We start from the raw sequence: 22,483 nt of genomic DNA on the forward strand, positions 1-22,483 counted from the left end.
GTACCACAGTTCATTATCCATTCACCTATGAAAGGACATCTTGGTTGCTTCCAAGTTTTGGCAATTATGAATAAAGATTCTGTTTTTGTGTGGATATAAGTTTTCAACTCCTTTGGATAAACACCAAGGAGAGCAATTGCTAGATTATATGGTAGGTGTTTAGTAGGTTAGGTGTGTGAAATGCATTTTTGACATGGTATTTTCAACTTACGATGGTTTTATCAGGACATACCCCTATCATAAATTGAGGAGCATCTGTAACATTAAAATGTGGATATGGTTTTAGCTGTAACTATGAGGTCAATAATTTGGACAAAATCTACTTAAAAGGCTGACACACAGGAAAAGGGCAGTCTCCCAGATGTTTCTCTCATTCCTGTGATTCCTCTATAGCTTACTCATTCTCACCATAAACTGAGTTAGTGAGAAATCAAGGTTAAAGTAGTAGGAAAGAAACTTAATTCATCTAATTTTATGACATATTAACAACTAAAAGAATCTGATGATAGGAAGGCTGGAATGAATAGCTAAAATGTTACTACTTTTACACTATCTGTGAATTTCATTTGCTCTCATTATCACAAATGATGAAAAATTAGCTGTCAGAAATTTCAAAGCAAGACAGCAGAACATGATAAAGACAGGAATTAATCTGGAACATTTTTCTCTCTGTTAGAATTTTTCAGGTAATATGAGGAAGATAATACCACATTTCTTCACAATATGCTGTACATTTTCTTACAGGAAAAAGAATGAATTGTGGTGACCGATGGCATTTATTAAAAACAAGGAAACTTTTTGTTCCAGGCCACTAGTTATATTTATTGTAAGAAAACTCTACAGATTATTTGCAGGACTCGAGAGAATTCACTTTTAACTTTATAGCCCAAAATGTACAGATAACTTGTTTGTAAATAACTTACAAGGATCACAGCCTCACAACTGGGATATTCTGTTTTATTTTATTTTGATAACCGGATTATAACCTCTTTGAAACTGGGAAGTGGTAATAAATGATGCTGTGCTTTTTCTCCAACAACTCCATAAAAGTGGCATCCTGACATATATTTGCCTGGGCTTCATAAAACAAAATGTGGAAGTCTTTCTTTACAATATAGAATGGACATCACACACACCTTATAGGGATTATGGCTTTTTTTCTTTATTATAGCACTGCACTGTCTCAAGGGTGGCTGCATTCCTTTAGACTGTGAAATAATCTCTGGAAAATATACATGCTACCCCACTGAAGAGTACTAATTAGAGTTTGAATGTGTTCATTTTGTGTTCAAATTTCAAGTCCTCTTCCCCATCCAGCCACTTCTCAGGCCTTTCCTTTAAGACCACGAAAAGCAAAACTATAGTTGTTCAAAGTTGGAACTAAGGAAAGAAAATAAATAATGAAGCTGAGCTGGATTTCACTGTACATATTTAGAGTACATTGCCTATAGTGGAACTGTGCTTACAAGTACCAGTTTTTCAGGTTTGAATTATTCATTTGGGCTCTCAAAAAAAAAAAAAAAAAACGCACACAAAAAAAAACACCTGCTTTGTAGGTCCAGGGCACTTGTAATTTTCCAACTGGGTTCCTGGTTTGCTTAGCTAATTCTGTGGGCTTCAATGTGCAGTCCACACCTGAAAAGGGGGAGTTTCAATGTTGTGGTTTATTAATCAGGTACTTTCCATTCACTCAGTTAACAAATAGAAAACAGAAAGAAAAAAGAGAGAACGCCTCCTACTTATTTTTTACTCCAAATATGGAGACAGAAACTATTAAGCAAGTGAAGAGGGAAACTCCGGCATATTTCACCTTGACCTGGCTGGACGGGTCTGATGCCCGTAAGGGGAGGCTGCTCTTTGAAAGAGGTTGGCAGGCAGCTAGTGGGAAACAAGAGGTCAGACTTTACCAGGGCGAACCACTCCTGCCCCTAGAGGTAAAAGGGAAGCATCACTCTGGGTCTGATTGGAAACAGTGCCTTGTTTTCAATCCGGAGGACTGCGTTTTCTCCCTCTAGTGACAGGACCCAAGGAGGCGTATGGCTTCCCCCACAGTTGCCCAGCAAAACACACCTCCCTGCAGGCCCTAAATTTCTGATCTGCAAGCAGCAGAAATGCCATCCCACCTCCCTCCCTCGCTTCTCTCCCCTGTTTCGCCGGCCTTTGTAACTTCTTTGTTCTGTTTATTGGGAAGTTGACTTTTAGGTCAAAAGACCCAAGGTAAACTAGCAAATGCCCAGAGCCACCACCAGACCCTGTAAAGAGCAGGGCTGCCCAGCCCAGGGTTGATGTTCCGAGTGGAGGAGCCACGAGAAATTTCAGGCAGCAGCTGCTAGTGCAGCTCCTGCAGACTGGAAACTCCGGCATATTTCACCTTAACCTGGTTGGACGGATCAACTCTCCAAGTGTTGGGGAGACGCGGTACAGTCTTGGGGTGGGGCAAAGGATGAGCTCCTGACTCTGCAAGCAAAGTAGGTAGTGCGCGCTCCCAGGACAGAGGGTGTTGGAGGTGGGGTGAGGCTCCGGGACTCCGCTCTGCAGGCGGCAGCTGCTGAGCATTGAGTATCTCCAAACAAAGGAGTGCGCAGAGCCCGGAGCGAGAGGCTGGGGTTTGCGCGCAGCTGCCGCTTGCGCTGAGCCAGCCTCTGCACCCGGTAGGCGAGCGTTAGGGAGCAGGAATTCGGGGAGGAGAAGGAAAAGAACAGGGCGTGCGATTCCTGTTGTGCGGCTACACTTCAGGAGTTCTTGTGAACTATGGGAATGGCAACCATCAGAGTCAAGGGGGAGAGAAAGAGCTGGAGTGAGCAAAACAAAGAGCGAGTGTGGGCCGCGGTGACTTCATGCCTCACTAATGTCCCGCCCACGCTACTCCGAGCTTTTGCTGTTGCACCGAGCTGCCTCCGAGCCTCTCGGCTGCCGGGCCCGGGCGCTCCATAGCGTGGGGCGGTTTCCTAGCAACTCAGGGCCCTGAGCGCGCCCAACTATCAGCACTTAGGGAGTCACCCCCCTACCTCCGGCACCCGCGGGCCCGGGCAGGGCCACACCTCTCCGCCCCCCACCAACTGGTCTCCCTCTCATCCTCACGGGGTGCACCCCTGAGCGCGCCAACAGCCTGGGCTCTGGACGGCCGGACATCTGAGCTGTACACTGAGGCCAAGAGAACGAGGGCACGAAGCTCCCGCCCCCCAAGGCCGGGCTTTAGCACCCCCGCAGCGGTGCGCTCCACTCCTACCCAAGCCGGGAACTGCGATGCCTCGCTCTGAGTCCGCCAGCGCCGAGGGGGACTATTAGGGCGCTCCCGGAGCCGCTTCCCCTTGCTGCTGGCGCCCCAAGCTTCCTCCCGGCCAGCAAGGACGCTGCCACTTCGACTTTGTCCTCTGGTCAACGAGGCTGCAAAGCTGCAACTAAGTGGAGTTGGCCTCCCTGCCCACCTGTGGAAGAAGCTCTCGCTGACTGATGCGACATAGACTTGTTTCCCCTCTGGCGTCCCCTCCCACAGATGCAGCATCACCCAGTGAATGTACATTAGGCTGGTTTTTCCCCCCAGCTTCGGGCTTTGTTTGGGTTTGATTGTGTTTGGCTCTTCGCTAAGCTGATTTATGCAGCAGAATTCCCGTCGGCTGGAGAGAAACAAAAGCTCTTTTCTTTGTCCCAGAGCTGGCTGCGGAGCCCCGCTCGCGTTGCCGCCCCGAGCCTTTGGCAGTTGGAGGAGGTGCTTCTCGCGGAGATTTCGGGGACCCACCGCGCCGACCTGGGAGGGCCGAAGGGGCCCTGAGATGCCGAGCAGTGCCTGGGCCAGGGTACCTGCACCGCTTCTTCCGAGCCGCGGGGTCCGCCTGCCGGGCCTGCTGGAAACATCCTAGCGACACTTGGTCCGCGGGCCCCAAGGTGCGCCTGGGAGGCGCGAGCGCGCATCCAGAGAGCAGCCGAGCCGGCGGGCGCTGTGTGGGCTGCTTTGCATTATGTGCTGCTCGGCCCTGGCTTTTCTTACTGCCGCATTTGTCTGCCTTCAAAACTGCCGGCCAGGTCCTACCCCATTCCTCCGGGCGGCCTGGGTGTTTTCAGTTGTTCTTGGACTGGGCCAAAGTGGTAAGTTGTGTGTGTGTGTGTGTGTGTGTGTGTGTGTGTGTGTGTGTGTTGTTTTCTTCTCTTCCTCAAAGGTCTTGCAAGGGTTGAGGAGCATCCCGGCCAGCTAAGTGGCCGGGTGTCAGTCTCCTTCCATCTGCCCGTAGAACTTCAGAAGGGTGGTGTGTGGCACTATCCCCCATCACATGTGGTCTGAGGGAGGCCAGGTGTCAAGCATGAACTCCCTGGAGTGACATCAATCACTAATTATAAGTGGGGATACTGTGTTTTGCTCCTGGATGTTGGGAAAACAGTAACAGAATGGACGTTTGGAAGTGTGGGCAGTGGTATTTACAGAAGCCAGTTTAGGGGTTCTGCCCCATCCTTGAAGGCATCCTTAAAGATGCTCCACATCTTTCTAGCATGTGGGTCTAATAGCTAGCTTGTATCTGATTCAAGGCTGAGGATAAACGGGTATAACAGGAGTGAGTCTTCTGTTTTTTGGGGACATGAAGGAAAAGGATGGCAGCATACAAGTTTCTTCTGTCACAGTGCTCAGCCTGAATGAATTAAAAGTGCAAAAGCGTTTTGGCACTTTTGAATTATATGCAAATGTTAGGTGACACTACTAGGTTGCTAGCAAACACAGTATAAGTAATAGTAATAATCATCAATTTAGGATGCGTTCTTACTGGTTTTATACACAAACCAAACACTTATTTTTGCCCAGGCAATGATTATTGCTGCAGTTTATTTTTTAATTTACTTTATCTGTGTGTGGCCATCCAGTCCTTAAATTCTATTAGAGCCTTTCTCTGACCTCTCCTGTTGAAGGAGAATTATAATTGTTTTGTAGACCAAAATTTTCTCCAATGCTTTGAACTGGTGTGCCAAGTTTCTGCCTGAAGCTAATTAAAATGGTCAAGTCATAACCTTATAAATAAGGGTTCTAATGGAAACATCCAGCTAGCTTCACTTATTGGTTGCTTATATAGTTGTCTCATATATGTTTCAAAAGGAATTTACCCACTTATGTGAAATGAGAGCAATTAGAGTAAATTTTTATCTTGTGGTTATTTTTTGCCTTATGTGTTGATTTAAAAATAAGTGAAACTTAAGGCAAAGGAAAGCGTAGCATTCATTATCAATTATCTCTTAAGTGGAACATGCATTTGTTACAGCAAATTTTCCACTGAGCATAATTCCATCCTGTATTAATAAGTGACAAAGTGTTTTTCTAGATTTAGTAAACAGATACACAATAGTAAAATGACCAAAATTGTGTCAACAGCATATATTATGTCCCCAATTCGTAGGCGAAGGAAAAAGTCCTATTTGCCTCTAGAATTTGTTAATAATAGTAATAATTTTTATTCATTGGGCTTGTGATGATTAGTCAAGTTCTCCTGTAATAGCATTGCATTTCCAGTCAGTAACTATAACTGACTTGAAGCAAATATTATGAATGGGCTCCCTTGCACCTGCTGTTGTGAAAAGGGAATGCTTATCTGAAATCAGAACAAGGCATCTTTTTCCCAGCCTCTGTCAATATACAAAGGTTTCTCATGTATACTGGTTTGCATTGCAGTTAAAAACATGCAAAAAATTTAAATTATAGCCAGCACAACTCAGAAAATTAGAGATCAGCATAAACTGTTGTACTTTTGTGATATAGCTACAAGGCTCAAATTATATGTCTTCACAGTGCAAATTAGACGCTTAAAGCAGAATAGAAATTTAGGTATCAGTTACAAAGGAAATCTTGTTCCCTTGCTCAGTAGTTTACACCAAGGAATTGTTGAGGGCATTAAAGCCATACAAAAGAAACCATAAGCTGCACAACAACATACCTTTGGGTTTAGTTTTTGAAGTAGAATGTATAGGTCCCAAATTACATAGTGGACTTTTGTTAATGAATATATCACAAATAAGAAGAATGCTACTAATAAAATCTGAATATTCTTCTGATCTAGGAAGTTTATTGGACTTTGTTATTCAATTTTCCCTGGTGGAAATTACTGACAATTCTTGTAACAATAACACTAAAGAGTGGTTAATGAGTAACTGGAATACACTAAAGAATACCTAGTGGTTACTATTTGAATACTTAAGGTAGCAGCACTGTTGTTTCTACATTTGCTACTTTGGAAAGGTTAGAAACTTTTTAAAAATACGTTTTTATTGATTTGAGGGAGAGGGAGAAAGAGAGAGATATGAGAGAAACATCAATCTGTTGCCTCCCATACAGAACCCGCAACCTGGGCATGTGCACTGACCAAGAATCGAACCTTAAGTGATTTCACCTTCTGTGTATAATCAACTATTTATTCTTTTAAGTAATAACCAACTAGATTATCATTGTTTTTTAACTGTAGTATTACTTTACCTCAGAACATATTTTGTAACATAAGTGTTCTTATGTTTTTTTATGGTTACCTAAAGTGAGAAGATGTTTAAGAGAACCAAGCCTTTGTTTATAAAAATCCAGTCTCAAATTATTTGTGCAATAGGAATCCAAATTAATTCTACCTTAAAGCAAGTGAGACATCTTCTGAGTAAAAAATAAGTTTGTATTGTATATAAAAGCAAAATAACTGATAAGATTAGAAAAAGCCAAAAAAATTCCTGTGCCCCCAAATATTTACCTGTTACCAAATTATCTGAAATTTCACCATTTAATGGATTTATTTGGATTAAGCATGGTATTGACACTATGTTTCTTCTAATGTTTAGCTTTATATTATGGGAATTTTGAAACACATGCAGAAGAAGAGATAATGGTATAAGGAATTGCCATATACCCATCACCCAGCTTTAAAATGAACTATCAACTCAGAGCCAACTTTTTTTTTTTATCTCTCTCCCCACCCAGTTTATCTTTTTTCCCCAACTAGATTATTTTGAAGTAATTTCTTATATAATTTTATCCTAAATATTTCTGTAAATTAAAATACTACTGGAGAAGTAACACACTCATTAATCCCAGGGCATAAATTTTTTTAGCTGAATTTTAGGGCCATAAGATTTTTCATTATCTTTCATGGGAGGAATGCAGAAGTGAGGGCCTGGAGCAAAGACAATTTTAACCACTTACTTTTCAATTGTTTTGTTATGGCTCCATTAAAAATATTTTTCTTAAAATATGCATATGTAACAGGCTTTTTGATATGCATGTATATGAAGAAGGAAAAAACATCAATACATCTACTTCGCCAACTAAATGCTAATTACTTTATCCCAATGAAATCACAGAAAGTATACCTTGTTAGGGTTTGTTAGAAGGGTTGTTATCTTGAATCATCATTTTTTCTCTTCTCTACTGGATCACTTATAGCATATGCGTATCCATACACGCTGTAGTATCCCTCTGCTATTTCTCACTCTCTGCTATAGCCAAAATTCTTGAAAGAGCTGTCATACTTGCTGTCTCCAATTCTCCTCACCTGCCTGTTGAAACCTTTGCAATCAGGCTTTATTTATCACCTCTCCCAGTATCTATTCTGTTAAAATCACAGTGAGCTCCCTATTGCCAAATCCCAGGGCCAAGCCACAGTCTTCATCCTATTATCTGTCAGTAAGTTAACACTGTTGACCACTCCCTCCTTCAAAGCACTTCTTTCATGGACCCACAAGCTCTTGGTTTAAGCTCCTTCTCCATCTCTGGTGTCAGTTCTTCATGTCCCAACCTCCAAATGTAGGAGTGGCTCAGGACTCAGTCCTTGGACTGGACTTTCTCTTATAGCTATTTATTAAGTCCTCAGGTGGACTAACCCAGTTTTGGGTCTTAAATACCATTTCTATGATGACAACTTCGGTCCTGACCTCTTATCTGATCTTCAGATGGTATAGCAAACTTATTCAACATCTCCACTGTATGTCTAAAGGCAGAATTACCCTAACATATTCAAAAACATACCTCCAAATTTCTCCTTCAAGCTTGCACCTTTCATACTCTTCCTCATGTGAGTAGGTGGTAAATCAGTCTTCCTTTTAGTTCAGGGTAACACTTTGGTGGCATCCTTAATCTATTTCTCTAATTCATACTAGAATTTGCACTTTAAGAACTATCCTTTCTAATAAAGAGTGAATATGCTAATTGACCCTCATACCATCCCAAAGATGGCGGCGCCCACAGCCAATAAGGAGGGAATATGCTAATTCACTGCCCCACCCTCAAAGATGGCGGCGCCCACAGCCAATAAGGAGGGAATATGCTAATTCATTGCCACACCCTCAAAGATGGCAGTGCCCACAACCACAAGATGGCTGGCATGGAAGGGCAGTTGTGGGTGATCAGGCCAGCAGGGGAGGTCAGTTGTGGGTGATCAGGCCAGCAGGGGAGGGCAGTTAGGGGTGACCAGGCCGGCAGGGGAGGGCAGTTGGGGGTGACTGGGCCAGCAGGGGAGGGCAGTTGGGGGTGACCGGGCCAACAGGGGAGGGCAGTTGGGGGCAATTGGGCTGGCAGGGGTGCAGTTAGGCGTCGATCAGGCTGGCAGGGGAGTGGTTAGGGGGTGATCAGGCTGGCAGGCAGAAGCGGTTAGGGGCAATCAGGCAGGCAGGCAGGCAAGCAGGCAAGCAGTTGGGAGCCAGTAGTCTCGGATTGTGAGGGGGATGTCCGACTGCTGGTTTAGGCCCGATCCCACAGGCAGTCGGACATCCCCTCAGGGGTCCCAGATTGGAGAGGGTGCAGGCTGGGCTGAGAGATACCCCCTCAGTGCACGAATTTCGTGCACTAGGCCTCTAGTAGTTTCCTATAAAAGCAGGTTCTATTACAAATGGTTTAACACAATAATACACTTGTTTTCTGCCTTCTCAGTCTACCCCAGAAAGCAGGCTCTTGACCTTGTAGGCAAATCTTTAGCTAAGATCAAAATAAACACTTACTAATTTTTAATCTATTTTTTACAAATTTGTTTTCTTTCAAAATTTCTGATAATTATTTTCATTGAAAATTAATTATAAAAAGTAATCCTGACCTTTTACCTCAATATGTATTTTAAAACTGATTTATATTTGGGCTATATAAACTGGAATTTGTAGTCTTTTTAAAAATATTTTTTATTGATTTCAGAGAGGAAGGGGGAGAGAGAATCATTGTTTGGCTGCCGCTCCTGCACACCCACCACTGGGGATCGAGCCTGCAACCTGGGCATGTGCCCTTGACCAGAATTGAACCCAAGACCCTTCAGTCCACAAGCTGACACTCTATCCATTGAGCCAAACTGGCTAGGGCTGTAGTCATTTTTAACCAAACACTAAGAAAGGTAATAAAAAGACAAACTATTCTAATCCATTTAAATCATTATTCATTCAAATTTTCTTAAACCACTTACATCCTTGTTTCAGGCACTGTTCTGGGTTCGACTATAGTTAATATTTGTGAGGTATTTGCTCTATGCCAGACACCCTCCTGGACATGTGGTATGAAAATAAATATTTTCATGCCCACAACCCTCTGAGGTATATACTCTGATTATTCCCCATTTTGTAAGCAAGTAAATTAATTAAAGAGACATTGAATAACTTCTTCAAGATCTCTTAACTAACAAGTAATGGAACCAGAATTCAGACCTCTGTGGGCTTGACTCTGCACTCTGAATCACAATTACAAACTATCTTTCAGGGGTAAAGGGATCCCTATCCTTTTCTGCCTCTCCCACAGGCAAGGAATCCATGAGGCATACCTCTCCAGAGACTTCAAACCTCTTCTAGATCATTTCCAGAATTCTCTGCCCAAATAGTCCCAGACAACTTTCAGGGCCATACTGTGGTATCACTCTGCCACCCATAGGCCAAAACCCTAGGAAAGGGGAAGTATACAGAACTTGGCCATGCTGGCAGGAATGTCCATGCAGGTAAGTGATAGGCAACTTTTAATATAGGATAAAGCTAGAAGTGAGAAAGAAGAGGGGCAGATCAAGGAATGGAGGGTAATCCTTTACACACTGCCCAGTTCTCAACCAGAAATCTGGAGTGTGAAATTCTAAATTCAGACCTAGCCTTCTAGGGCTTTATAAATGTATATTAGGAAAACAGAACTTATTTTACTTACTGGTTTCTTAGCCTGGGTTGTAAATATTTAGTCTTGTTATGCCCACCACAATATGCATTCTTGTTTTGGCCTTGAAAAAGTTAGGAGCAGACTTCCTATTAATTTAAATATTATTGGGAGGTTGACAAGCAATGAAAGCACCAGAGATCATTGCATAAGGAGAACTACCTCATGTCAAGATAGTTCTAACTAAATGCCTTTTATTAAGCTCTAAGATGTATACTGATTACACTGAATTACAGCTTCTTGTAAATGGTGTTATAATGAGTCTAGTATATGCATATTTTAGATTTAGTTTTATTTTTATAAACTCTTATTAACTTAAAACATGTCACAGAAAAGAACATTTTATGGACACAAAGTAGCCAAATTTGGCTGAATCATTCAGCTGTCATATATTGACTATCTATAAGTACATGAATATGTAGGGGGGGAAAACTACCATACTGCCTTCAGGGACTAAAAGGACTATTTTTCAATTTAAAAAACCAATGTTAATGTGACCTCCTTTCTGTTTTCACAGTAAATTGGTATAATTTGCATACCAAAGAAAAATGTAATTAAAGTCAAAGTGGATTATATTGGCATTTTATAATTTAATTAAAACAGTCTTATCTATCAACAAAACTAATAGGGTCAATTTTTGCTCAGAAACTACTAATATTAAACATAAGTTAAAATTATCTTTCCTGAAGTGAGTGAGCCATATAGATATTAGCAAGAAGAGTCTAGATCAGGGGTGGGCAAACTTTTTGACTCGAGGGCTACAATGGGTTCTTAAACTGGACCGGAGGGCCGGAACAAAAGCATGGATGGAGTATTTGTGTGAACTAATATAAATTCAAAGTAAACATCATTACATAAAAAGGTATGGTCTTTTTTTTTTTTTTAGTTTTATTCATTTCAAACGGGCTGGATCCGGCCTGCGGCCGTAGTTTGCCCACGGCTGGTCTAGATAGAGAAAACAGCAGGCTCAAAGGTCCTGGGGCAGAAATGTGCCTAGAGTATTGGAAAAAGAGCAACAGGGCCAATGTGACTAGAGAGGAGCAAGAGGGGTGAGTAGGTGAGGGAGGAGATCTGAGGGATTAAGAGCAGAGGGTTAGATCATATTGTGCTGGGTCCACGGAGAGTTCAGTGTGTCCATGAACTAGTTTTGGAAAGGGATTACAGTTGTATTTCACATCTAACAAAAGATGCATTTGTCTTGCCAAAGACCACCCGATGGTTGAAGGCAATTATTCAAGCTAAGCCACCCTAATGTTTTCCAAAAATAAAATTAAATGTGTTGCTTTTTAAAAGGTATTTTTATTTTATACTGCATTAGTAAAGAAGTACATATATTACTTTAAAAAATTATCTTTACTGAGTTACTTTAAAAGTTTCCCAACTAAAATTAATTTAAGAAATCAGAGTAAGATAATTGAATTAAAATTGAAATGTTAAATTATGGTGGTCTTAATGGGTATATACTCTTAAGATGCTTTTAAAAGATGCTTTTCTTTTGAGCACTATTAGTCAAAGAACTAAAAGTTCACGTGTAAGATAGCATATAAGGTCTCAAAGACTGGCCTTTCATGCTGGCCTTATCAAGAAGCCAGCCATCATTACTCTAGTGGGTTATCTTTCTTTCCCAGGTATTTTTGTTGTTTTGTTTTCTTTTGTTTTATTCAACAAATACTGTTATATTTGTCAAAGACAGTCTGTTGCCATTCCAGATCAGTATTGGTGCAGTTTGATTAGGCTAGAGAATTGTCTCCAAAATTCACAGTCCCCAGGTAGTTCAGTGGCTGCCAAAGGCTAGTTCAAGCCAAGGTCCAAGGAAGAGACCTAATTTGCAAGTGAAGGGAAAGATTAGTAATGAAAACAGGAGGATGAAGACTAGAAATATGTCTTATTAAGTATGTGAGGTGTGCAGTGGCTTTTTGCCAGGAATGTTTTAGTCTTTTGCATGGTTTTTGGATCCAAGTTCTTTTTATAACAAAAATACTTTATATTTCAAGATATGCTGAAGGAAAAATTCAGCCAGAGTTGAGATACTGTTGTTCCACATGCATACATATCAGGGTCCTTTCCTTGAAATTGAACCACATTTTCCCAGGTACAGAATTTTTTCTGATTTCAGTGAGGGCCAGATATTTAGTATAATTCCCTGGAAACTGTTACCAATACTGGGTAGGGGAAGGAGCCTAAGGGAAAGCTTCATCCTTAGGGAATGAGGTATTACTACTATGCTTCAAAGGGACTTCAGAATATTATGAGGTCAAAACGGAGAAAATAATTAAAAGTTCAAAATTCTACAAAATTAGGTTGTCAGGAAGTACCTTAAGGGGTGCCAAACTAGGGAATGTCGTTCCTAATTGGCTGCTTGAGTGGAGCTAGGAGGCCAGGCTAGCTACAACTAGTGTTGTAAAGGTATTCATTAACTGCAGGAGAACAAAGAATGCAGGAAAGTTTCGGGGTGTGCTGGAATTGCTGTAGGACTGGCTGTTCTAGTTGGAAACAAAGAACTCATTGTGCAGAACTGTATTATTAGCAGAAAAATGATCTAGCCAGTTTCTTAGTAAAAGGAATACCTCCCAAGGTATTGCTCTATTGCAGTGGTTCTCAACCTTCCTAATGCCGCGACCCTTTAATACAGTTCCTCATGTTGTGGTGACCCCTAACCATAACTTTAATTTCGTTGCTACTTCGTAACTGTAATTTTGCTACTGTTATGAATCGTAATGTAAATATCTGATATGCAGGATGTATTTTCATTGTTACAAATTGAACATAATTAAAGCATAGTGATTAATCACAAAAACAGTATGTAATTATATATATGTTTTCCGATGGTCTTAGGCGACCCCTGTGAAAGGGTTGTTCGACCCCCAAAGGGGTCACGACTCACAGGTTGAGAACCGCTGCTCTATTGTCTTTTTGTGCATTTAGTTTGGATTTTTATGGAATTGAAGTCAAGTAGACCATAATTTTCAAAAGAATACTTTCTGGAAATGATTCCTGGGGCTCAAGTTCCAAGAAAATGTATCTGGAAGACACTAACACTGTAAAACACACCCAAGAAGGGAGTCAGTTTCAAGCATCCTGAATTTTGGTTTAAAAGGAGACACAGAGCCGAAACCGGTTTGGCTCAGTGGATAGAGCGTCGGCCTGCGGACTGAAAGGTCCCAGGTTCGATTCCGGTCAAGGGCATGTACCTGGGTTGCGGGCACATCCCCAGTAGGAGATGTGCAAGAAGCAGCTGATCGATGTTTCTCTCTCATCGATGTTTCTAACTATCTATCTCTCTCCCTTCCTCTCTGTAAAAAATCAATAAAATATATTTAAAAAAATAAATAAATAAATAAAAAAAAATAAAAGGAGACACAGAGCATGGAACAGACTGTTGCTCTCAGAGGGAAGGTGATGGGTGAGTGTGTGGGTGGGTGTGTGGGTGGGAAGAGATTAAAGAACTTCTATGGGTCTAGGCATAATAGACAATAGTGTGGTAAGGCCTGGGGCAAGGGGCAGGTTCAGGCTAGAGGGGATCAATGGGGAGGTGATATATGTTATACTTTAAACAATAAAGATTTTAAAAAAATAAAAGGTCTCTTTGGATAAGTGTTTCAACCACAATCACATAGAACCAGAGCACTAAGGTGAGAGCCAATGTACAGAATCACAGTGCCTGACCTCTGAGATTGGTAATGGAAATATGAGGACTAAATCTTACTAGCACGAGTCCTTAATTCAGAGGAGGTAGAATGCTTGATGCCTCTTAAAGGATCCCAGGCCACAGGATGCTGGTGACATCTGATGGAACTAAGATGAGGGGGGAACTGGGGAGGGAGTTCTGGAGCATGTACCTGTGCCCTACTGAGGGCAGCATAGAACAGCTGGAGAAGAAAGCCCAGTGCTCCCTGTCAGGGGGCACACAGTGTTGATATACATGTCTAAAGCTGACCTTCAGCTACTTAGAGATCAGCACAGCTTTGATGCCAGAGGTCACTGCTCTCTGAGAACATGGTTGCAGACTAGATTACCGGGTGATAGACTTGTTAGAGTAGAAATTGATTTATAGGAATTATGAAAATTCAGATATCAGGGCTTTTTGGACAAATTACTGAATTACTTGGTAGTACAGAAATGTCTAATCAGTTAGAACTATCACTGGGTGTTATATGCCTCTTCCCTACAGTATCAACTTCTAAAATACTCCCCGATAGCATAGCTTTTTTTTCCTGCTACACTGGGTACTTAACAATTTCTTTGAGCTTATTTTTTAAAACAAGAAACCCCACATATGGAACCAGGGTTGTCTTGACCCTTTGACTAAATTAGATGCTTCTAGCTCTACGATAAAGAATTCGAGCTCCAACCAGAATTGGGCCTTCAAATTCTGTAGAGCTGCCATAGTGGCAATCTGTTAGGGGTCCAGAAAATGCCAAGAAATATGGAATTATACATACTTTGGAAGTCTACCTCTCCAGAATAGTGGCACTCCTATTTATATATGAAAGAATTTCGGTTCTCAAGAACTTTACCCATAATAGCACAAACTCACTTTTCCAGGGCTTTGAGGATGCTGTACAGTAAATGGCCTACAATGTTCCAAATGAGTTGGTTAAACAAGGCAGGCTGCTGGATATGACCCCCTCCATCTAGAAGATCATAGGAGATATCACATGAATACTGGGAGACTGGCAGGAAATTCCAGAATCTGATAGCATATTACCAATAATATATATATATATGTACACACACACACACCCATGGCATATTTGGGAAAAGTTCTTTCATTCATTCCCTTTCTAAACTTTTGGTGTGCAAAGGTGAAGCGTGCTGGAAATCTGGGTGTTTTGGGGGTTGTTCAGGAGGTGAGGCCACAGGTGAGAGCACAGAAGGCTAGGAACAGAGTTTGGAGTCTGGTTGTCATTTGGGAAGAGAGCAGAGCCTTCCAGGCTAAAAGAAGTAGATAAACTGGCCTATCTCAGCATGCTCACTGGATCTATAACATAGGTCTGACAGGGTAGAGAGTTTCTTTATAGCCTCAGTCACAGCTAGGGCGTAGCTCCTTTTGACCCACTCCAATATAATCATACTTGATTGTACATATATATTTAAAGACAGCTTGGGAGTCTGTAGCAGAAGTGAAAAGGGTAATTAATTATTGGAAGACAAAAGAGATCTGAGGTACAAAAGAAAGCTGAGTAGAAAACAGGGGTTCAGATAACAAAATTTAGACCTGGGGTACTGGATGCTGGGAGATGATTTCATTTCTCTGAGTGGATTGCTGATGTTTTGCCGATTTCACTGATTGGGCTAATTGGGCTAACTCTCAATAGCAACCTAACAATACTGTGTGCTTTCTAACAGACAGCATTTGGGAGCCAGACTGAATAAAGAGGCAATCATGTAATAAAAAGACCTGGCAAATTCCTCAAGTTTTCACTGCCCCTCCCTGTCTCCCTTTGAGGTGACATCCTTCTGTCATCTGTTGTCACAGCACCCTGCCTGGTCCTTTTTGTAGCATATTTGTTAAGGTTCTGTCATATGTCAATTATGCTGTTATTCCATAAGCTTCACAAGTACCCTATTTTTAATATACTGCATAATGGCATGGTTCTGGCAGGTATTAAATAACTACCAGATAATTCATGGATGGATGAATGCTATCCAAATCAATACAACTTCCAAATCCCTTAAGACATGGAATTTTCTGCTTTCTATTCCTAGATGATAATGTCTTTTCCTCTTTTGGCCAAATATTTGCCTATTCTCTTCATTGTAATCAAGAAATCTTGTAATAATGCTAACAGAGCTGCCCATGAGAATGTGAAAAAGAGTTAAAGTAAAACACTGGTTATTTAGAGTGCATGTAGAACGTAATATTTTAGTTAACTATATCCATGATCATTCATATTTTGACTCTTTCTTTTGAAAATCTCTTAAAGATGTATTTGTAAAATTTCCTGTCATGGTAAGAATTCAGCCTTTGAGATTTGAAGAAAGTCCACAGTTATCATTCAATCAATAACTCAAAAGGTATTTCTTAAGCACCTACTCAGTACATTTGGTTTGAACTAGTTGCAGTGGGAACAGAGGGGAAGTAAGATTTCACGCAGATTGGAAAGTTGCGCTTGGGGAACTGTGTGAGTAAACAACACAAGAGAGTGATGTGAGGCTGATGTGGGTGGTCTGGACCATTAATGCCGCAGGGCTTTAGACTTCTTCTAATTCAGACAGGATATGGGTCAAATGTGTCCTGATGCCAAGAGAGAAACTTTAATTATCTTTTAAATATTAATACTTAGTTATAATAACTCCTATCTTTAGCAGAGAATCATAGTGTAGAGCGTGACTTGCCCACCAGCACTTCTTACTCCCCATCAGAGTGTGTTTTTCTCTACAGAAGGTGCTAAACATACAGCAACTTCTAGTTTGCTATACATTCTATTTAGTCTATGGTCTGCCTTCTCCCATTAGAATGTGGTACCTGAGCCCAGTCCCTAAACCTGGAGGGAAATATGAACAGAACAACATCTACCTCAATGATATACCACTTTAAAGGCAGAGATTGGCACTTATATTATAATCTAATAGGTTATATAACATAAACTAAAATCCAATAATTGCTAGTTATTTAACAAATAATTTTTCACCAATAACTGTGTGGAAAGCTCTGGTCTTTGTGTAAAAGACCTTAGGAAACAAAGGATAAAGAACCTCATCCTCATAAGTCTTATATCTTGGATGCAGAAGAAATAAAATAAAAAGTAAACATAATTACTTATAATTATGTAGTAGGTTAGAAAATGGTATGTACTGTGGGAAATAGTAGAGCAGGATTAGGGGAATAGGCAGGAGTTGCCATTTTAAATGGATTAGACAGGATTGATCTGATTAAGAAAGGGGATGTTTGTGCAAAGTTTTGAAGGCAGTGACCAAGTTAGCCTTATGGATAACTGGAGAAGGGGTCAAGAAAAGAGGATATCACAGGATGTAAGATGTGAAACAGGTGGGAGGATGGAAGGACTGGAGGTGGCAGATTGTTGGTGTCTAGATCCTAGAAGAAGTGAGTCAGATTAAAAGACAGGAGGTGATGGTCAGAAAGGGTAATATGGGAAATTGAGATTGTAGAGGGGTTGCAGTTACTGGTAATTACAAGGTCTAAATCTATGATCATGGAAGCAAGTGGTTAAATCAGAGTAGAGGATAAAATAATTGGTGAAGAGAACAAGGAAGTGAGGCATCTAGGTATTGCAAAGATGATCTGCGTATGTACTGAAGTTGCCAAGAACTAAATAGAAGTACTGTTGGAGAGTGTGGCAAAGAGTGAAAGCAAAGAGTGAAAGTTCTCTAGAAATCAGAAGGCATCATCCTGGGGCAGTAAATGCCTGCAATAATTCAGAGTTCTGGGCGATATGACCTGAGTACAGAGTGTGAAAGCTGGGAGGGTTTAGAGATGAGAGAGGTGGAAAACCCTGGAAGTGGCAGTGAGAGCTAAGGAGGGCAGCTACCTGCCTCCAGGCCCAATGTCCTGAAGGCTTGGGGAGACACATCAGCCATTATTCATGAAGTCAGCAAGGGAAGCCCCGACCTCAGGGGAGAGCCAGGGTTCATCAGAGCAAGAAAGAATGGGAAAATTAATAGTAAATTAATACAGGGAATTCTTCTGGAAATGGACTATGAATTTTGGAGAGGACAAGGAGGGGATTCTAGGTTGTAAAGGAGTGTAGATGGGGGAAGAAGAGCCATCTAGGGATAGAGTATGTGGGGGAAATTAGGGCATCTGCAAGTCTCAGACTCCTTGAAGGGACTGGCGTAAATGTGTGGAAGAGAGATTAGTCTTTGTGGACTCAAGGTAGACAGTGGTAGTGAGGCTCTGAGTGGTGAGGGGGAGGGGCAGGTTCTGGGGCTTGATCTGGCTTCCTGTGGAAGGTAGGAGGTCTGAGGAAGCCTACTTTAGTTCTGGTTTGACAGGGTTCACTTTACCTGATTTGCCGATCTGCCAAGTGGGAGATGGGTTTCTTTGAATGCCTTGGGATCCCCGACTCCAGATGATGAAGCTGACTGCCTGCAGAAGTGCACAATACCTGAGGATTATACCTGAAGGTGGCACAAACCAGCAATATTTTAGAAGTGAAAGGGTTTACCGACGACTACCTAAGAACTACCTACCTCTTCCTGGGGGAATTTGCTTCTTGCTAAATATAGTTCCATATGTGTAATATGTAAATTATATACACATGTGCAAACACACAACTAAATAAACAAAACAAAAATAATTAAGGAACATAATAAAAAGTAACTATATTTCAATGTAGAATGTAAAGATCACAACACAAATTTTTAAAAAGTGGAGAGATCACCTACATCTGAAGGGAGCAGAAAGGAATTGATGGCCAAGATATGGAAGTGAGATAAGTATCTAAATTGCATGCTAGAGAACTGGAAGGACTGTAATACAGGGAAATGCCCAGAAAGCAGAGAGAGGAGGCACACATATTGTTCAGGACATAGGGCATTAGGGGAGAAGTGAAAAAGAACACAGAGTTAGATATAGGTAGATTTGTTTGAACTTTACTATTCAGGTGGCAGGAAGTAAATCACCAAAGGCTTTTTATTGTTTAGTAGGGTAGTAATGTGATATATTAAGGACAGTGTATCAGGGAGCGAATCTGGCACTAATGCATATATTGAATCTTAGTGGTAGATGACCAAGGTAAAAGACTGTGAGACGTTGTTACAATAAACTAAGGGAGAGATGAATGTAAAGAGATCTAGATAAAAGTAAAGAAGTCTTGGTGATTCACAGGTTGTTGGGATTATGGTATAGGGAGGAGTCAAGGTTCACCACAAAGATTTAAAGCAGAATAACCAGAAAAATAACATAATTAGCAGAAATGTCAGTCAAGTCAGGAAGAGCTACAGATGGATAGGAAGATGGTTTTTACCTGAGACTTACAGATTTGGAAGTTCTAGTGAATCTAAGTGGAAATTCCAGCAGATTGAGAATTCAAGACAGCAACTTACATGAGACTTTGGAACTATGGATATTAATTGGTGATCATGTGCAAGAAAGTGAGACTTACTAGTAGTCATGTTAATTCATGAAGCCATCAAGGTGTAGTCTAGAGAGATGGAAAAAAAAGTCAAAGATATAAGAAGATGATTAGTAATGAGGATGGAAGAAGTGATAGAATGTCTACCCACTGTTAAAAGATGGAGGATATTTAAACATTGCTAAATGCTAGCTGCTAAATAAAATTAGGAAATCATTGTTGGCCTTTGAGTGAGTGATTCACTAAACAGATAGAGGGAATGATATTGGCAAAAAGGAAAACTCTTTTCCCTCTGAAAAGAGAACAAAGACAATTTTAAGTTTGTTGTGTGTTTTTAAAAGTTATTTAGATATTCTGGGTAATACAAAGGTATGATTGGGGCCATATCTTAAGTATTCAGACTTGGTAGAAGTGTTTGGGGATTTGAGGAGAAAGAATTAGAATAACTGAATGTGAGAAATGATGATGGAAAGTCAATGAGATGAATAAAAGCAAGGCCTCGGGGCTAAGTGAGGTAAGAAAGGAATTTGGAAGAGACACAATCCTTAATATGCCCATGACAGTACCCCATAAAGGCAGCTTCAGATGCTAAGATGTATGCTGTTGCATCACCCCATTTGTGTCTGATCTATTTCTGTTTATTCAACTTCATGTTTAGAATTATTGGGTCAGAAGCCTTCCTTCTGTCCCATGCTGTGGCTCCTCTGGAATTTGTTGCTCATTCTGCTTTTCTTTGGCCTTTGGGCCTAAGAACTCTTTCATGGTTTCATGATCCAGTGGCCCCTTTACCTCATGAGAATTCCCCACCACAGTCCTTCACCCCAGGAATTCCTAAGATGAAGGTAGTATGAAGAGGGCATAATTTGGATGATTACATGGCATCTAGTGAGGCAGAAAACCCATCAGCAAAGTGATGAATGCATTGTAAATTTTAGCAAAGTCTCTGGTGATAACAAAGATGGAAGAGCATGTTAAATATGAGCTTTGAACTTTAAAGAATAGAGGTTGATACTTTTGGGAGGTAGGGCATGGGGAATAACTCTACAAGCAGCCAGTGAGAACAAGGAGATTAAAGCATTGGTTGAAGATTTACCCAAACAATAATGAACTCTGACAAAACTGAGTTTTAATGAAGGAGAAATAGGACTTGGACTGTTTTGGGAAATATGAATAATATGGAACAAGAATTCTATAGTATAATATGGACTAAAGATTAGTTCATGATATAGTGTCAAAATAAATGTCCTGAATTAACCACTTCTATGGTGGTTTTGTAAGAGAATATCCTTGTTCTTAGGAAGTATACACTGAGGATGATGAAGTAAAGCATTGGAAATTTATATATTTGTAAAAGCAAGTACCTAGTAAAATTCCAGCCAATGAAATTAAACGGGGCAATTATTATTAATAATTTAAAGTATTATAGAAGATTTAATTTCTAACTTATAAAATATTTAGGTGATAATCTTTTTATTATAATTCAGAATTTCCTTTGTCTGAGCCCAAAAGTAAAATTTAAAATACTAATTTAAAACAAATTTGATATAATTTAAATCAATAAACTGCATCTACTTAAGGTATCAATCAATGGATTTTGATAGATGTGTGGATGGACCGAGAAACTACCACCACAGTAGGCATACAGAATAATTCCATCCCCAAAAGAGTTTGCTTGTGGCTCTTTGCTGACAATGTTAAAACATAAAACAGTAAATGAGTCTGCATTACTGGGCAGCTAATATACCTAGCAGAGAGGGTTTTGATGGCCTTTTAAAATAAACCTTTCATATCTTAAATACCTTGCATCTTAAAATATTCCCATAAATTAAAAAGAATTGCACATGCTAAAAAGCACATGTTGTCCACCCATCATGTCATTTAACTCACACTCTATTTTTTTAAATATGTTTTTATTGATTTCAGAGAGGAAGGGAGAAGGAGAGAGAGAGAGAGAAACATCAATGATGAGAGAGAATCATTGATTGGCTGTCTCCTGCATGCCCCCTGGGGATTAAGCCCACAACATGGCCGTGTGCCCTGACCAGGAATTGAACTGTAATCTCCTGGTTCATAGGTCGATGCTCAACCACTGAGCCATGCCGGCAGGTCTCACATTCTACTTTTTGAAATGTTTTTACAACTCAGTGGATGCATACAGTACATGAACAGGGGGAGCATTTTCCCTACCTCATCAGCAAGGAAACAGAACCTCAGCAAAGTTAAATTATGAAGCCAAGGTCAGAGGACAGGCAGAGAATAGAACAAGCTGCCTGCTGCCCTTTCCAGATTTGGCTTCCAGTGCAGAACTGGAAATTCACAAATGGAAACAGCAACTACAGACATCATTTCAAGTGCTTCTGCCTAATTAACATGCAGCTCAGAGCCATCCCCTGGCAAGAGGTTGGGGAAACACAGTTGTAAATGGAGAAGTGCTCCCCCATACTGAGCAAGTGCCAACCAATCTAATTCAGGCAGTTGGTGAGATGTTCAGGCTGGGGCTTTGGTGTTAAAACTCAAAGTTTCCTTGTGCATGGAAACAAAATGAATTTCGAAAAGGGCACTGAAGCATTTAGGGAGGTCTTTGGCACTGAAGATAGAAAATAATCCTACGGGGAGAATCTAACATCTTCATCTGTAAAGTGGGACTGATGAGAGAAAAAATAACGACATGCTACTGGTGTGAAAGAATTATCTTGACCTAAATGGGGATTATTATTGAGTCATCACTTAAGAACTTATAATAGTACAATTAGCAAGGGTTTTAAATCATACTTTGGTATAATTATCTTTCTTAATGGTATTTCCTATTGCATATAGTGTTAAAGGGGAAAAAAAGGCTCTAGTCAGAACTGGGTTCAAACTTGGTCTCTGTACTTAGCAGCTTTATGACTTTGGGATGATACTTTGCCTAAGCTTTAGTTCCCCATCTGTTAAATGAGCATAGTAATGCTTTCTTCATAGGATTTTCACAAAGTTTCAATGAGATAATACATATAAAGTGCTTAGAACAGGCCCCCAGAGTAATTACTTAGTAAATTATTATTTTTTTATTCTCTCTAATTTTAACCTATTGTATATATAAATTTGATTTTCAAATGGCAGAGTAAAATATAAATACCTTTCTGGTCTTTCAAATGTAATTATAGGAAAACCAAATGCTAACTGAACTAAAATTCACTTTAGGTTTTAATTTATTTATTTTACTTAGAACAAGTCTTTATGATATAGGGCATTCCTTTGCTGCTCTAATCAGTGCACACCTGTGATGCAACTTCAGCTTTAAAAAATATAATGTAGAAAATGCATTTTGACTACCCTGAGGCAT

The 22,483-nt window shown here is 40.5% G+C and overlaps 1 protein-coding gene across 2 annotated transcripts in view; it reads left to right on the plus strand.

The window, feature by feature from the left end:
• The first annotated feature begins 2,907 nt into the window (after positions 1-2,907).
• Positions 2,908-22,483, plus strand: part of ITGB8 (integrin subunit beta 8) — an 86,585-nt gene continuing 67,009 nt past the window's right edge. Inside the window, exon 1 of one of the 2 annotated variants that reach the window (XM_070424411.1) lies at positions 2,908-4,086. In XM_070424411.1, the coding sequence (XP_070280512.1) occupies positions 3,960-4,086 (127 nt within the window). In that variant the 5' untranslated portion in view covers positions 2,908-3,959. The remainder of the gene's footprint in view (positions 4,087-22,483) is intronic. The other variant, XM_070424412.1, reaches the window with a different exon arrangement.

This window comes from Myotis yumanensis, unplaced genomic scaffold, assembly GCF_028538775.1.
Source record: "Myotis yumanensis isolate MYYU_CA2020_CCGP unplaced genomic scaffold, mMyoYum1.0.hap1 SCAF_9, whole genome shotgun sequence".
In the NCBI taxonomy this organism is placed as follows: domain Eukaryota; kingdom Metazoa; phylum Chordata; class Mammalia; order Chiroptera; family Vespertilionidae; genus Myotis; species Myotis yumanensis.